This window comes from Psammomys obesus, unplaced genomic scaffold, assembly GCF_907164565.1.
Source record: "Psammomys obesus unplaced genomic scaffold, mPsaObe1.curated_primary_1811, whole genome shotgun sequence".
NCBI lineage: Eukaryota > Metazoa > Chordata > Mammalia > Rodentia > Muridae > Psammomys > Psammomys obesus.
In genome coordinates this window covers 6,306,306-6,322,454 of record NW_026585797.1, presented here as the reverse complement: position 1 = coordinate 6,322,454, position 16,149 = coordinate 6,306,306, and the positions used below count along the sequence as shown (strand labels likewise).

General features: G+C 38.6%; 1 protein-coding gene across 2 annotated transcripts in view; it reads right to left on the bottom strand.

Moving 5' to 3' along the window:
* Positions 1-16,149, bottom strand: part of Map3k7 (mitogen-activated protein kinase kinase kinase 7) — a 59,171-nt gene that overhangs the window by 24,753 nt on the left and 18,269 nt on the right. The window contains exons 6-12 of one of the 2 annotated variants that reach the window (XM_055599245.1): positions 15,018-15,142; positions 12,405-12,533; positions 11,156-11,286; positions 9,835-9,916; positions 6,790-6,920; positions 6,113-6,242; positions 3,642-3,722 (exon numbers count right to left, since the gene is read on the bottom strand). In XM_055599245.1, coding sequence (XP_055455220.1) covers positions 3,642-3,722; positions 6,113-6,242; positions 6,790-6,920; positions 9,835-9,916; positions 11,156-11,286; positions 12,405-12,533; positions 15,018-15,142 — 809 coding nt within the window. The remainder of the gene's footprint in view (positions 1-3,641; positions 3,723-6,112; positions 6,243-6,789; positions 6,921-9,834; positions 9,917-11,155; positions 11,287-12,404; positions 12,534-15,017; positions 15,143-16,149) is intronic. The other variant, XM_055599246.1, reaches the window with a different exon arrangement.

The window sequence follows — 16,149 nt, the reverse complement described above, 5'->3', positions numbered from 1 at the left end:
GCTGCAGACTATGCTAAAGGTCCACAGAATAAAGGAAGCTAAAGAACAGATTGCCAAGAGACACAGGCTGTCCTTACAGAGAGCTTCTAAGTCTGAGTTCAGTCAAAAGTAAGTCTTTAAGAGTGGCAAATAAATTATCAGGCCTTAAAGAAATAAAGTAAAAACTTGTGGGCAAAAGAAAGCCCAACATTTACCTTATTGTCTTTATTAAGGTAGTGGAAGGAAAAACAATCAGAAAATTTAAAGCAATCTAATAACAATTCAAACAAAAGAATCTATTACAGATAATTGGCAGCTAGACAGTGGTGACATATGCCTTTAATCCCAGTATTCAGGAGGCAGAGACAGGCGAATCTCTGAGTTTGCGGTCAGCCTGCGCTACAGAATGAGTTCTAGGACAGCCAGAGCTACACAGAAACACTTTGTCTTGACCTGCCCCTTCCAAAACAAAACAAAACAAAACATACAAATAAACAAAACCAAACAAAAAAAAAAAAACAAAACTAAACCAAACCAAAAATACAAGTCACTGGCTAAAAAGGAGAAAGAATCATGCTTTCAAAACTCAATTTTCAAGAGAAGGCACTTAAGAAAAGCCCATTTCTTCTTTTAATAGCCCATCCTAACTTACTAGCACATAATATAACAAACAAATATATTAGGCAGCTTTAATGCGAATGTCCTAAGCTTGGGTGACAACCTTCCCATCTGTATTGACCCTGCCTAGGGAGGGCCAGCAGCACCTGGCTCCAAATGTGTAGTAAAATGCCACCTGTACTCCACTCATGAGCAGCTAGCTCTTACAGGTATCCTGTTTCGTATGAGATCAGCCTTAGCTTCAAGTTCCTTTGCAGGCAGGGGACAGTGAAAAGTAGAAAGGAGGGTTAGTATGCCAAAGTTTGCCAACACTTCAGAACCAGGCACAATGAGATGAGGATTGCAACACTCTCACAGTGGGTCCTTTACTACCATATTAAAAGCCAGGTGCCACAGGACCTAAAGGCTGAAAACAATGGCAGCCCTAGTAGCTTTCTTTTTTACATAAATGATGCAAATAATATATAGTGCTTCTGAAAAGCAAAGAGTAAATGGAGAAAGATTAGGATTTCTTTCTTTGCCTGGACCCGTGCCAGACATTTCACTTCTTCATCACGATGAAACCAAGCATGTCAAACCAAAGTAAAAAGGCGATACATTTGGAAGGAGGGATTCAACAAGAGGGAGAGGACAGAGAACGGGGGTGAAAATGAGAAAACAAAACAACTTCCCACATATACATGTATGGAAATGCCAGAGAATGAAAAGAAAAATATGTTCACATCAAGTCTGTGTGTGAGCTTGAATAAGAGCTATCATGGAGAGAAGGAGCTCATGCTGATAAGTACAATGGACTCAATACAGTGCCTTCATCTGGGCCAGGGATTGCAGGGAGTATTTATCTGAAACAGATAAAACTACTATGTACAAGATATTTGGAACTGAGTTCTAGGGCTGATAAATGGGAGTTTAGACATAACAAGAACTATCTAGACAGAAGCATTTGTGAAAAATCCAATTTGTGGGAAAGAAATTGTTAGTTTAAGAAATTTGGGGAAATAAATGCCATCTTTTAAGTAAAGTGCTAACAGAAAATGAGCTATTCCCAAAGGGTAGGCTGTATTACTAAGTTTAAATTTAAAATCTAACTTTTGCTTTTATGCCTATCAGTTTCAGTTCCTTTTATTAAAGGCAGAATTGATGGCTGTCTGGATGTCTGGGAAGATCTACTAAGAGTATCTGGTACAATTCCTTGCTGCTAACACTTTTGTTAGAACAGCGCTGCTGCCCTGGCAATTAACAGCAGAATTAATGTGTGTTCACTTCAAACGGACACGATGTCCTAATCTCCCTAAGTGAAGTGCTCTCCAAAACATAAGCACTAAGGAGGTGTGGAATGTTCTAACTTCTGTCACTTCAACAAGAGAATAAAAAACACAATGTGACCTGAGAGTTAGAAGATCTGGGTGGAGCCTGTCCTCGTGTGGCCCTGGGAAGATTCACTCAGCATTAGATTTTAATTCTTCATCTATAATATGGCTACACTTTCAATCTAGGTACCAGAGTACAATGTAAGTCCATTAAGGTGACTATTCAGCAGGAAAAAAAGAAGCATCTTACCAGGACTTTGTGGCTTCTGATCCCTGGTCACTGTAAAGCACTAGCTCTCCCCCAAACTATTACTATGCTTCTTCTTTCTCCCCCACTATTTTGTCTGCCCTTTAGACTTCTAGATCTAATTTAAGATTAAACTGTTCTTTGTCTATATTTTTCTGATTCTGTAATGCATTCAAGGTTATTATAGCTCTATGTAAATTAGATTCTTCCATTTTTTGCATAGTTAAACCTATCAATGTTGAAATAAAATCATAAGTACTTCATTAATTTCTAAAGGAGCCCCTGATAAATAAAAATTACTACATGAGAAATGAATTACTATTTCAACAGTGGTGACAATATTATAAAATAGGATATCACTTTAATAATTAATAAAACTATCTCTTAAAAGTTTAGAGAGCAAAAATTAGGCCTTCACGTATAGTTTAAATGCAATGTTAAATAAGTACTATCATGTACTAGCAAAAGTACAGAATGCTAAAGAATCCATCCAAATCACACATGTAAAAAATATCTTAGCAAAATTTTGGAGTCAAGAGACAAAGGAAAATCTTTAGTTAGTTTTTTTTTTTTTTAAACACAGCGATAAATGATCATTACAAACTACCTCTGTTTTATTTATCTTGTCCCCTGTGTGTGTACATGTGTGAATGTGCATGTGAAAAGAGAGAAGAGCTTTTGGGAGTCAGTTCTCTATTCCCACCATATGTGCCTTAGGGACTGACCTTAGGTCATCAGGCTGCATGAGACGTGCCTTTACCTGCTAGGTCATCTCACTGGCCCAATCATCACTCAAAGAACTATACTGAACGTTATTATGCCATTTAAGTTTTTATTAAAAATGGTGGTTTTTGTATGTCTATAGAATGACCACTATAAGATATGAAAGCATTTCCCAACTGACAAACTGAAGCGCCCTGTGTGGATCATGTATAAAGCAAAGGTTGTAGACCTTCCTCTTAACCACTAGCAGAAGAGCTGAACAGCTGTCAGAGTAGTTTTGGTTCTGGCAAGGTACCCTGTAAATGACCCTCGCCTGCTTTCATCTCTCTGCCCCCCCCAGTTAGATTAAAACTGTGCAGCAGCTCTCTTCTAGTTGCATGCCCATGGGCTCCCCAGGGACAGGCTGGACCAGGAGCAAAGGAGCCAGGGACACCAAAAGTTTCAAGGACTGTGTCCTCTACTACAATAGACCTAAGGATAGCTCCCACTTGCTCCAACAGAAGACTAGGTGAACGTGAGAAGGTGTTCTCTTGTCTGTGAAGTGTTAGTTTCCTTACACTTGACTCTTATTACTGGAGATGTGAGGTTACGTCTGTACTTGGTTTGAGCATGGCAGGATACAGTTTTCCATCGTGTCCCTAGATGCTGCATGAGAGCTACCTATTTTCCTATCAGATAAAGATTGGAGCAAGAAGCATTTAAAAGTACCAGGATCATTAATCCAGTTCCACAGCTGTTACACCAACACAGGTGGTCTATGATACCTGATATGACGATCTCAGGGACATCCAGAATGTTGCCAAATGAAGCGGTTTTACGGTGGCCCCGTTTAGGCTTGGAATAGGCTGAAAAAACACACATGTACAGTATACATGCAAACAACCACAAACAGTAACACAGGAAATGACTGCAAAACAGAACAGTTCTGAAATAGTAATGTTAATTACATCTCATGCAGAATGGCATGCAGAACTATCTAACTTTTCATCCATGCTTAGGAAGGCACTGTTAAAGAGCAAAAACAAAAACAAACAGTTTAAGAAGTTTTACACACTGGTTTTAGTTAGCAGGAAAAAAAAAACAACAACAACAACAACAAATAAAGACAGACAAAGCTGCAGACAATGAAGAAGCTAAATTTCCAATATGTTTTTAGAAATATTCTACCTAAGTAAAATCAAAGATCTGAGGTGAAGGTAGAGGAGGGAAGGAGTGAAGGAGAGAAGTTAGTAAGGTAAGCTACCATATTTGTGTTTATGACACAAACAGGAATCAATAGATCTGAAGTTAGGTGTTTCTTGGAGTGTGCTATAAATTAAAATTCCATGATTAGACAAAAGTTATCAAATCAAAGCATAAAACATATGCTTCCCTAAGTACTTCTACAATATTACTAATTAACTGAATATTTATTATAGTTTTCAAAGTTTAGAGTATATAACTGTTAAACATGAAGGCTGTCAAAAGCTGAAGTATGAACCTTTCGAAGTAATTCATTCAAAAATTCAAATTATTTAAAATTCAAAGGATATACTGTCCTATATTTAGTTGAAGAGGATAAAGTAATTTATTTATGATTATCTTTGAACTGGAAAAAGTGTCATTCCTATATGTAATCACAAACCTGTATCTGATCAGCAAAACAGGCTTAGCAAAACATAAACTATTATTATGACATCACCTTTCCTTTTAGAGCAGAATCAATATTATCTGTCTACTTTGAATGATACCGGTGAAGTGAAATGGTTCTCCAACAGTATTAGAGATATGGGGGTATGTCTCTGTCTACAGTGACATTTGTGCTTTGTGGAGACCAGAAGGCCAGTTGATGGCCACTGATGTCTACTTAACCTTGACACTTTGAGGATTTATCTGGGACAGAGCCAGCTAGTTTCCTGCTGCTCTCTAGTCTTTCCTTTTCCTTAGCACTAGACTCTGACTTGGCCAACACAGCATGTCAGATATGGCTGCAGATCCCTTCCACTAGAGATATGTGCAGGTCACTGATTATGTTACTCTGGCTAATGACATGTATGTGGAAGTTGCAGAAACTTTTTCAAAAGCTTCCATCCTTCTGCTATCCCTTCTTTCCTGCTACTAAAACCATAAAGGTGATAGCTTGAGCTGTAAGAGCCATTTTAGAACACAGGGTAACCTTGAGGACAGTAAAAACTATAGAGGCTGTGACACACAGACACAGAAAACTAGCTGCCTAATGACCATGGGGCATAGCTAGACTTGCCTGTGTGTGAGCAATAGCTTATATGTTTAGATCTGATTATTTTCAGATATTCCTTCCTATCTATAGGCTTTTAGTGGAGGTTGATAAAATCAGTGATTGTGATTAGTTTAGACAAATGCAGTACAGTTCATCTGGATGCCACTTTCTACAAAGAGAACACACACAATCAGAATACTTTACTTACAAAATAATTAAGTTTAAAAAGTTAAAAAAGTCTGTATATATAATTAAAAGATATGCAGATAGACCAAAATATCCTCTGAAGACAATTTGTAAATTTTTGTTGTTGTTTGTTTACACTTCCATATTTCCAACACAATGTTCATTTTTATAATCCATTCTTCTCTAACCTTGGAAGAATCAGAAATAACATAATAAGACCCAAGCTAAATTGGTACCACTAAAATGAAACTTGGTTAGAAAAGGTGTTGGTTTACCAGGTGACGAAACACCATTCTTTTCTATTCTGGCACTTTTTGTCTATTTGCAACATTTTAAGAGCTGACAAAATGAAATTTAAAATATCAAAACCAATGTTGGTGGAAGTACTACTACCTCATTTTATCACCAAATAAGTAAACAACAGTTAACCCAACTATTCTTGCTACTGGCAGGAGAGAGCAAAGACAACACAGCTCCTTGAACACAATTTTCTGCCAATGATTTTTTGTTTCTTGGGCTTAGCATAAAAACAGCCAATAGTCTGGTATTGGATGAGTCTTGATTTCTTAGAACCAGTTTATGTTTGAGAATAAATAATTATATTTGATAAAGTAACAATGAAGAAGCATTTTATAATTCAAATAAATTTTAAGCCACACTTCTCTTACTTAAAATTTGAGCCAACTATACAAATTTACTGCTGAAGCTTAAAAAACACACTGTAAGCCTACTATCTGTTTAAGATAAGTAGATATAAAACACAGCCCCACTGAGAACAACTGCATGTTTCCAGTCCACGGCATGTCCGCTCTGGACTTGCAGCCCCTTTACCTGCAGTGGCAACGATCCTGGCTTCTATCTCAGACATGTCAGCACTCATCCGCTTGCCCTCCGAAGCTGGGGGCAGGCTCTCCACACTGCTCCCACGAGAGGCCCCCAGGCTCAGCCGTCCGGTTTCACTCTGTCAGAATTATAGGTCAAGCTCAATAACTGATGTCTTTACATGCATACATGCTGGACAGCTAAGGAGGAAGATGACAAATTGCTTTTCATGACTATGGGACTGTTCTGAAAGAAGGAACTTAATACTGAGAGGGAACTAACAAAGGGGAGCAGGCTCAGGCACATCTGCTCAACACAATTCTAGCTAACAATGGCCACATTGTTGCTGCATAGGATGGAAAGATAACCTTATGAGACCTCCTTAACTGGTCTATAGTTATAGAACCAAATATATTTCACTGTTCCTAGGACCCTTAGCTAGGGATGGATCACTTGGAAAAGGGAAGGGCTGGCAACAACAAATGACCAGGGGAAAGAAAACCAACATGTTTTATAAGAAATGGCGGCAAAATCTCATGTCTCTCACTATAAGCTCATTTGTCTGGTGCAAGAAGAAAACTCTGGATTGTTACATATCAGAATCTGGCAAATAATTGATTCACTTGGGATAATGTCATGACTACTAGTAAAGAAACCATGCAATTTTACTTTTAATAACAACAAACCTGTTGCTTTGCCTGATTTTTCAACAGTTTTGACTCTAAGCGTTTAATAGTATCATTTGTGGCAGGAACTTGTTCCATATTAGTGTCACTTTTATTACTGGTATTTGTAGAAGCAATGTCCATAAATGAGCCTAGAAAAGCAGAAACATTTATGACTACAGGTTGAGAATATATCAATGCTTCATTCAATAACTGATAATAAGTAACTGACATAAATAAAAATAAAAGAAGGGGCCAGAGAGATGGAGTAAGACTTCCACACCAATGAAGATACTCGCAATAAGCTCACTTTAAATAAAAGTTATAGCCAGCACAATAAAGAATCAACCAGTCCTTTACACAGTTGAGAATAACTAGGGTTTAACCCTGAAGGAGAACTGAGGGCCATTAGCTGAGGCAGGGAGGAGACAATGACTGAGTTTGAAGGATGTACCCAGAACTCAGTTTGGAAGGCACTGCTGAGTCCCCACTCGTATTAAGTTCTGGATATACAAGGGTAGAATTCAGGTAGAAGATGAAGACAAGTGCTCCTTCTCTTCTAGTCCCAGGCACTCCGGAGCCATGGGTAAAGAGATGGCCAAGTCCAGGAACCACAGCACATACAACCAATTGGGAAAATGGCACAGGAACAACATCAAGAAAGCCAGTTACAAAGATAATAGGCTCTAAGGGGTGGACCCCACATTCCTGAGGAACATGTGCTTTGCCAAGAAGCAGAACAAAAAGGCTGAAGAAGATGCAGGCAGATGACAGTGCAAAGGTGATAAGTGGATGTACAGAGATCTCTAAGGCACTTGTGAAGCCTAAGGTGGTTAAGCCCAACATGCTTTCATCACTCATCTCAAGCTTGGGAAGTGGACTCAAAGCTACATGGCCAAGGGTTGTAGGTTCTGCTAACCAAAGCCCCAAATCTGAACCAAGGCAGTGGCCTCAGCTCCAACTCAGGCTCAGGCTTCAGTTCCAGCTCAGGCTTCCAAAGGTGCCCAGTCCCCTGTGAAGGCCCTACAGAAGAAGTGGCTCAGGCCAGTGGGAAAACAGATGACTGATGTGGCACACCTACACACTATCTACAGATGGCCAGTGCCCAGTGCTGTTTTACAAATAAACTTGGGGCAAGATCTGTTGCGGAGGACAAAGTCCTAGTATTGGAAGAGATAGCCAAGGAAATGGAAATGAACGACTATACAAAGAAGCCAGTGGCTGAGTCCTTGGCATATATAACTGAGGAAATGCCAAAGCACCAGCAAAGAAAACCAAGAACAAGCTGGGGTAATCTCAGAGGCACAGTGTTTGTTTAGCTTGCACAAAGTCTCAGGTTCTGCTTGTTTTGAAAGACAGAAATGTAATTTCATAACTACTATAAAAATGCTAAATGACCACAAATATAATGTAAAGTTCAGATTAGTACTGGGTCCTAAACAACTGGAAAGAGTATGAGGAGAAACTGTCAACATAAAATTCTAGTCCTTTGCTTAATACAGCAGAAACTGGAGACCTCCATAAGAGTCACTCTGCAGCCATAGTTTGAGAGAAAGAAGGCTACGTGAAATCGATGCTACAGATGAGTAGAAGGCAGCCAGGGCTTCGGAATGCAGACAGTACTTTGCTCTTGATATGTTCCTAGTAGAAAGGTGACCTGGTAGGAGAGGAGAGACAAGTGTCTTCCTGCGGGGAAGGGGAAGTAAGATATGATATGCAAGCAGAGAATCTTGCCTTTGATTGGAGCATGGGCAGGCAGCTGTAAAACAAAGCAAAACGACAGAAAACAGAGAAGGAAGGCACAGATCTAAGTAGCTATGTGGACACAAGGAATCTGTAGAAGACACCTTCTGATGACTAAAACTGTCTTAGACAGCAAATAAGATTAGCCTACAGCATGGACTACAAAGACAGCTGAGCTTTGAGGAGAGCAAGGTATCTGGGAGAGAGGAGACAGATAGTTGCCCGAAGGCACTAAGCATTCATTCATCTGAGGCCAGTCACTGTGTGCTGTCCTCAGGAACATTCAAATGAGGGGTAAGCTCAGAGTTAACGAGGCCACACAAGTGGAAGAGAGAAATTCCACCACCAGGTATGATTCCTTCTGGATCATCACTGACCAGAATTAGGTGGAGGGACGAAGTTAAAAAGGGCCTCCGGAAATTGAGACTCCGTGAAAAGGTGGCAGCATCAAGGGCTGAAAGTCAGATGAAAAGGGAAAAACCCAAGGGAGTTCTGGAAAAGTTCACAGTAGAATTCAGGGCAACTCCAAGGTTTTTAGGAAAACAGAATTTGAGTATCATTAGCCAAACAAAAACCTAAAAACAAATAAACCATCTCAAAGCAGGGAAAGAGACTAATAAAAACATTTGTCAGAAGAAAGAGAAATGTTGAAGCGCAGAGTATATAGTACATATATATTTAAATGAACAAGCATATCTCTAGATAAAATTAAATAACAAAAAGCCATATATTTTGTGAAATGTAATTTCTCTAATTTAGAGTACTATTTCTACTATTGTTGATAACCTCAAACTACCACTTACTACTTTTACTTTATATTTCAAAAAACTGAACTTCTAATTAAATCATTTCTTTAGAAAAACAAACAAACAAAAAGGAGCACAAAGTCAGTGAGGAAAGCTAATGTTCACAACAATCTGCAGCACTTTCACATAAACAGTCGGGTGTAGTGGCATGTATCATTCCTTAGTCAGAGAACTCATGGGGTTTTTGAGGCAGGACCACGAATTTGAAACTAGACTGAGTGAGTTCTGGGCTAGCGTGGATACAAAGTAAGACCTTTATTAAAAACATGAAATTAAGCATCGATTTAAGAATACCATTCACAGCAACATAAAAATCAATCCTTTAGATCTAACTAAGCAGTAACTCCAGACATGGAAGCTTAGGCTCAGGACCTTCATAAAGAGTGAGGCACATGGAAGCCGAAACTGCAGTGAGGCCTGAGAAATGAGGACCCCAAATGCAAACACTGACATCACTCCTTTCTTCACGACAGACTTCATGTGGTAGAGGGATGTGGTTCTCACTCTATCCGTTTACCTGTGCTGGTGGCTGAGTTGCTCTGCCCTTCGTCAGAGTACTGACAAGGATACTGTAACGGCTCATCCGCTCCTGGAAAGTACTGTAGTAAAAGCAAGCCACAATTTAAAGTGCCTTTAGTACACAGTAAACACTGCTAAATGAACTCAAGAGCACGTCTGCTCACTGCGTTAGTTTAAGGTGCGGCTGAGGTAGACGTGGCTGTTTTTCCTCAGGAGCGCACTGAATATGGAGCGACATCTGTTTCTGATCATACAAAGATGGGATGGGCTCCTTTCGGGTAGTTCCCTGCGGACAGCGGCACGTGGCTCCCCGGGCACTGAGGTGACAGGGAAGAGCAGCTCTCTAGAGGAGCAGGTGGGGCAGCAGGGCCACTGCTCACAGTGCATGGACCGTGGAAGAGTGACACACATTGTCAAATGGCTGCAAGATTGTTTAGCCTGACAACTGGGAGTGAACACTTCTGAATCACCTTTAGAACTGGTATTTTAAACATTAAGAACATATCTTACAAAGCCCTCTTATAAACTGGGGCAGAATACTAAAATATTTACTGAACAATGAAAGTAAAAGTTAGGGGAAGATTTTGTTGAAATCAGACAAAACTTGGGTGAACAGTTTTAATTTGACTTATGCAGCCTAAAGTTTACATGTATAACTTAAGTCAAAGCTACCACTTAGGTCTCTTGTTGGAAAAAAATATCTATTTTAAATAAAAAGAAAAAAATCTAAAATATTTGAAATAATTCTAAAATGATTAGATTTGTAGAGTAGGGAATTTGATTAACTTTTCAAAAGGGCTTTTAAGATTCCATAATGCCTAGAAAAAAAGTTTAGTTTTTACTGGCATCTGAAAACATGCAACACAAAGTCAAAACAGTAAAAATGACCATTACTCAAATAAATGTCTCCTAAGTGTCCAGGACTCTGTACAAATGGCTCGATTTTGATGAAAATCTGATGAATGCAGTTTAGTTCAGCATGTTTTTAATCACATATATGTAGGCACTGCAAAGCTTTAGACACCTTATACCAGCATCTCTGCTACACTCTGGTGCCCAGGAACAAAATACTTGTTTATAAAGGTTAGTATAGAACAGTGAGCCAGAAACCTCTTCTAACCATTCTGCCATTACAGAGAGAGTTTTTTTTTTTAAGTAATGTTTTCTTTTCTGATTATACAAGTAATAAATGTCTAACTTGCAAAACATAAATTACAATGCATAAAATAGTTAGCATTCCTTCATTTTAAAAGCCCATTAGAACTTGGCACACATTAAAGCCCCCCCAAACCCAAAGCCCCTCAAAAGAAGGATTATACCCGCATCAAGTGAGTCATTATTTTCACAATTTCCTCCATTGAAGGGCGCTGAGAGGGGTCCTTAGACCAACAGCGGGTCATCAGGCTCTCAATGGGCTTAGGTAAATTTTTGATCAGTGGTGGTCGAGTACCTATATTTGAAAATTACAGAAATAAAAGAATTATCTATCGAAAGAGCAGTGTAAGAGTTTTATAGTTTATTTCCAACAATATCTGAATCAGCATTTTTTTTTTTTGCCTTTTAGTTTACCATTTGTTGTACCTATATGTCTATATTCACAAAGGGCAAACTATAATAAGCTATACATTTAATAGCACACAGTGCTAATACATTTATTTATGGCACATGGTAATAACAACAGTGAGAACTAAGACTATTTTCCTTGGGCTAGGTGCATGCCTTTAATACCAGCACTTGTGAGGCTGGTGGAACTCACAGCTTCTAATTCTGCCAGTGCTACACAGTGAGACTGTGACTCAAAACCCAAGCCAAACGGCCACAAACATTATTTCAACAAGTAGCAAAGGCTAAATGCGTTAACTAAAAAAATAAAACCAAGTAGCTGAGAAAAGATGAATTTCCAGACTACAAAAATTTCAAATGTGTTTGGAAAAAAAAAAAATCTTCCATTTATAGAAACTGGTCAAGCACAGTATCACACTCACTGACTTCCTTCAGCTGTGGTATCACACTCGCTGTTTTCCCTTAGCTATCCTGTCACACCTACTTCTCTCAACTATGGTGTCACACTCCCTCTCTTCCTCCCTCATGCTGTTGTGCTGACTTCCTTTAGCTATTATGCTATGCTCACCGACTTTCCTCTGCTGTGGTGTCACACTCCCTGCTTGCAGTTAGCCACTTTACAGACTGAAAATTAGGAAGTTTTTGTAATTTTTAAGCCTCCGATGGTATTCTTAATAGCCTCCCCTACTCAAGAGTGGCTTCAGGCACAATGAGATATTTGTAGTTTATTAATTCTTTTACTCTGTAATTCACTGATAACCATTTGCTGAAAACTGATAGAAGAAACATGCCATCTTGGTCAAGGCTCCTATATTTTCTACAATGACATTATGGGATATAACCTTAAACTTGGTAGAGGAACCAGAAACAGAGGTATGGAGGGGCACAAAGGTAACAAATGACATTTCAATGTCACAAATACACGAGCTCTGGGGAGGAGGACTGGAAAATTTTCCAAAGATGAAATATACAAAATATATTAAAGAAAGATTGCTTTTGACAAACCATTATGAACAGCCCACATGATTCGGAAAGCTGGGCCACCAATCTCATCAAAGGGTTTCCGGCGTGTTATCACTTCCCAAAGGATAATACCCCAGCTGAAGACATCACACTTTTCACTGTAATTGCTACCTACAAAAAAAGGCAGTGTAACCTTGAGACCTGTTCCATACAAATCACAGAGACAACTAGTTTTATAAATTCTAGAAGAAAGGGTATTTTGGACAAAAGATTGTCACACGCAGAGTTAAACAACTATTTTCCTAAATGTTTTCAACAAATATATTTTAATGAATTAAATATAAACAATATACTCAAAATCTACATACGAAAGCCAGCTATTTTCTACTCAACAAGACACACTGCCTTTCCTTTTTCAGAATGTAGACTGATCCCTTTTACAGGCATGGTTTGAACCAACTTTATGTTTCTTTCTGTAATTTTCCATTATTTTTAGAAGAAGGCTTATTTTACTTTTGCTCTTGACTATATGTATGTCTGTGCGCCATGTGTAAAATGCCCATGGAGGTCAGAAGAAATCATTGGGCACCTTGGGTCTGGAGTTAGAGGCTTTTGTGAGCCTCCATGTGGGTGCTGGGGATTGAACCTGGTCTCTGCAAGAGAAGCAAGTGCTCTTTACCTCTGAGCCACTGCTCCGGATCCTCAATTTCTTTTAAGAGTGCTCATTTGGAGATGGAACCCAGGAGCTTTTTCATATAAAGCATATGTCCTATAACTGAACTATATCCACAGCTCCTGTAATTTGTCACCTTAATACTTTTCTTGCTCTGTGACAGCATTCTTTGCTATCAGAATACAGCACTGCTATAATTTAGTGGCTTAAAATTCTTAATTTAAAAAATTCAAAAAAACTTAAGTGATTAAAATTATGAGTAACTAATGAAAACTAAGCATATTATGAACAAAATTATATTATGAAGATGAAAGATACATAATCATATATATATATATATACACACATACATATATATCTCCAAAACAACCACCAGCAACAAAAAATTCACACCTTAATTATAATGACAGGTTTCTATGCAAAGAATACACAATAATATAGAACTGCCACCACATAGCAATCTAATTTAGGCTACAGCGGCTACCTGATGATATCTTTCCGAAATTTAGAAATTTACATAACCTAAAAATCTGCATTTTGCTGCCCTCAAAAGAGAAACAACAATTACTTTTCATAACCCTTTTCTTCATTTACTACAATAATGCATCACTGTAATGCACTGAAAGTGACATTAAGTAAGTGTTTGAATTAATAGAAAAGACATCTGCATTATCCAAATGAAAGAGAAGGCATTATCTAATTTTATGTAATTAAGCATCTTTAGTCCAACACTTTGTTGTTCCCCCCACCCCTGTCTCTCTCTGTCTTATGAGACTGGGTCTCTCTACATAGCCCTGGCTATTCTAGAACTTACTATGTAGACCAGGCTGTCCTCAAACTCAAAGACATCTGCCTGCCTGTAGTACAACAACATTTCACAATTAGACTTCAGGGAACAACAGGCTGCATAGCATTCCCTCTTTCTCTGGGGTGGGTGGCTAAACACAAAGAACACAAAAGTTTAAAAAAATCAAGAAAAAACAAAAAAAGCAAAGCCCGATTCTTGAATGCATTTTGAGTATTATGGCACTCATACAAATGGAGATTCACACAAAGCCCATTTCTTTAGCTCAGTATTGCTCACTTGATGTTTTCATACAGAAACTTAAACATATGGACTGATCTTATGAATCTGGCATGAGCTAAGGAAATGTGAAAGAGGACAAACGAGAGCTTACCCTTTAATGATAGATCTCAGTGCCACATCTGGGCCCAGGGACTTGCGGCCTTTTTAAGGCATCCTGACTTAAATCTTCAGCATTCTTAGTTTTTAACTGATAGCAAATCAGAGCAAAGGCTCAGCTTTCTCCTTATTTGGGGCCTATACAGTCTAAGAAGTCTCCACAATCAGTGAACCACTGCTCGTAGGGAAATACAGGACTAGGTTACTAAGTCTTTGTTCACAAGAATGTCAATTCATCAACACCTGACCTTGTTTTGCGTGTGTTTTTAAAGACTCCACCTCACACTTTAACATCTGTCAAACTCACCGCACTCTAAAGCATGTCTGAGAGAACGTCCTCTAACATGTATTTTCACATATCTTACATATTCAAAGCCTTCTTGTACCTAGGCAACAATACTCCTTGGATCCTGTAAATAGCAAAACCACCATGACTGCCAGTAGAAAAAGGAAAAGCACGGCTCTGAATAAACTGCAAAGGGCCACTTGTTCACCTTTCTAGAGAAACAACCTTGGAGAGCGCTATATACGACTCAAAATGTGTAGTCATCCTTGAGTACCTTATTGCTGAGCACTTGTGAAAGCACCTCAACTACAGTTCAGCAAGTAGAGGATTTCTCAAGTATGCAACTGTGAACAATGAGGACTGCTGGCTGTACATATGTGTGAATCTGAATTCTGCCTTAGGCCATACTCACTTAAGACCCTTTTATGTACTATTCAGAAGCGTTACAAATGCATCCTGGATTTACACGAATTAAGGCCAATTCCCAGCCATGTCATGCTTTTGTGACTGTACCTTCAAATACTTCGGGTGCCATCCAAGCAGCACTCCCTTTATTATTGGTCATGTGTGTCTGGATATCACAAGCTGTACCAAAATCGCAGATTTTTAGAACTGTCCCTCCTGCAACCAGCAGCAGGCTATTATAAAAAATTCAAAATTTACAAAGTTAGTAGTTGACTTCATAGGAAGAGATAATTATAAAACTGGAAAAAGGTAAGTTAAACAAATGCTATTATTCAACTTCTGTAAAACATTACTTGGGTCACTGTAATGGCCTAATGGAGGAATATCAGCAAGAATCAGATGGACTTAACACAGAGAACATGGGGAGACCATTATATTCATATTTTGATGTCTCCATCTCTAGATCCATGACAGTTCCTAACCAAACATCCCTTTGGCTGAGACAGACATGGTTTTCTTTTTCTTCTCTTTCTCTGTCTGTCTCTTTCATGCTCTTTTTCTTTGGTTTATCAAGACAGTTTCTCTGTGTAGCCTTGGCTGTCCTAGACTCACTTTGTAGACCAGGTTGGCCTCAAACTCACAGTGATCCACATGCCTCTCCCTCCCTTGAATGCTGGGATTAAAGACATGCACCACCACGCCCAGCTTAGAAATGGTTTTAAGCTTTCTGAGATGCAGCTCTATGGTGTCCTAAAGTGGGAATTTAATCACAAACAATTATTACTAAAAGAACAGCAACATTCAATAGAACAAATAATCTAACTGAAGATAAAGTAAAATACATCAACACAAAAGGAAACCAATAGAACTGGTTTATTGCAGTACAGGAAATTGAACCAGGGTCTTGTACAGACAAATGCCCTATAAGTGAGCTATATCCACAGACCAGTAGTTCTTATTTTATGTCTTTATTTTGAAGACATTTCTCAATGTTTAATCTCAAAACTGTTCCTGAATTTAGGATGTCTGTACGTGTGGGGAGGAGTATGAACTCCTAAAATTAAGACAGTCTAATAAATGCTGGGAATGTTCTAGAACTTCAGCTTTCTAGGTGCTATGGCTCAAATACAATTAATCACTAAACAGTATCCTTTTACGTACAGAGCTTTACTTTTGACAATAAACAGAGATGGCTCAAATACAATTAATTACAAACAGCATCCTTTTACTTACAGAGCCT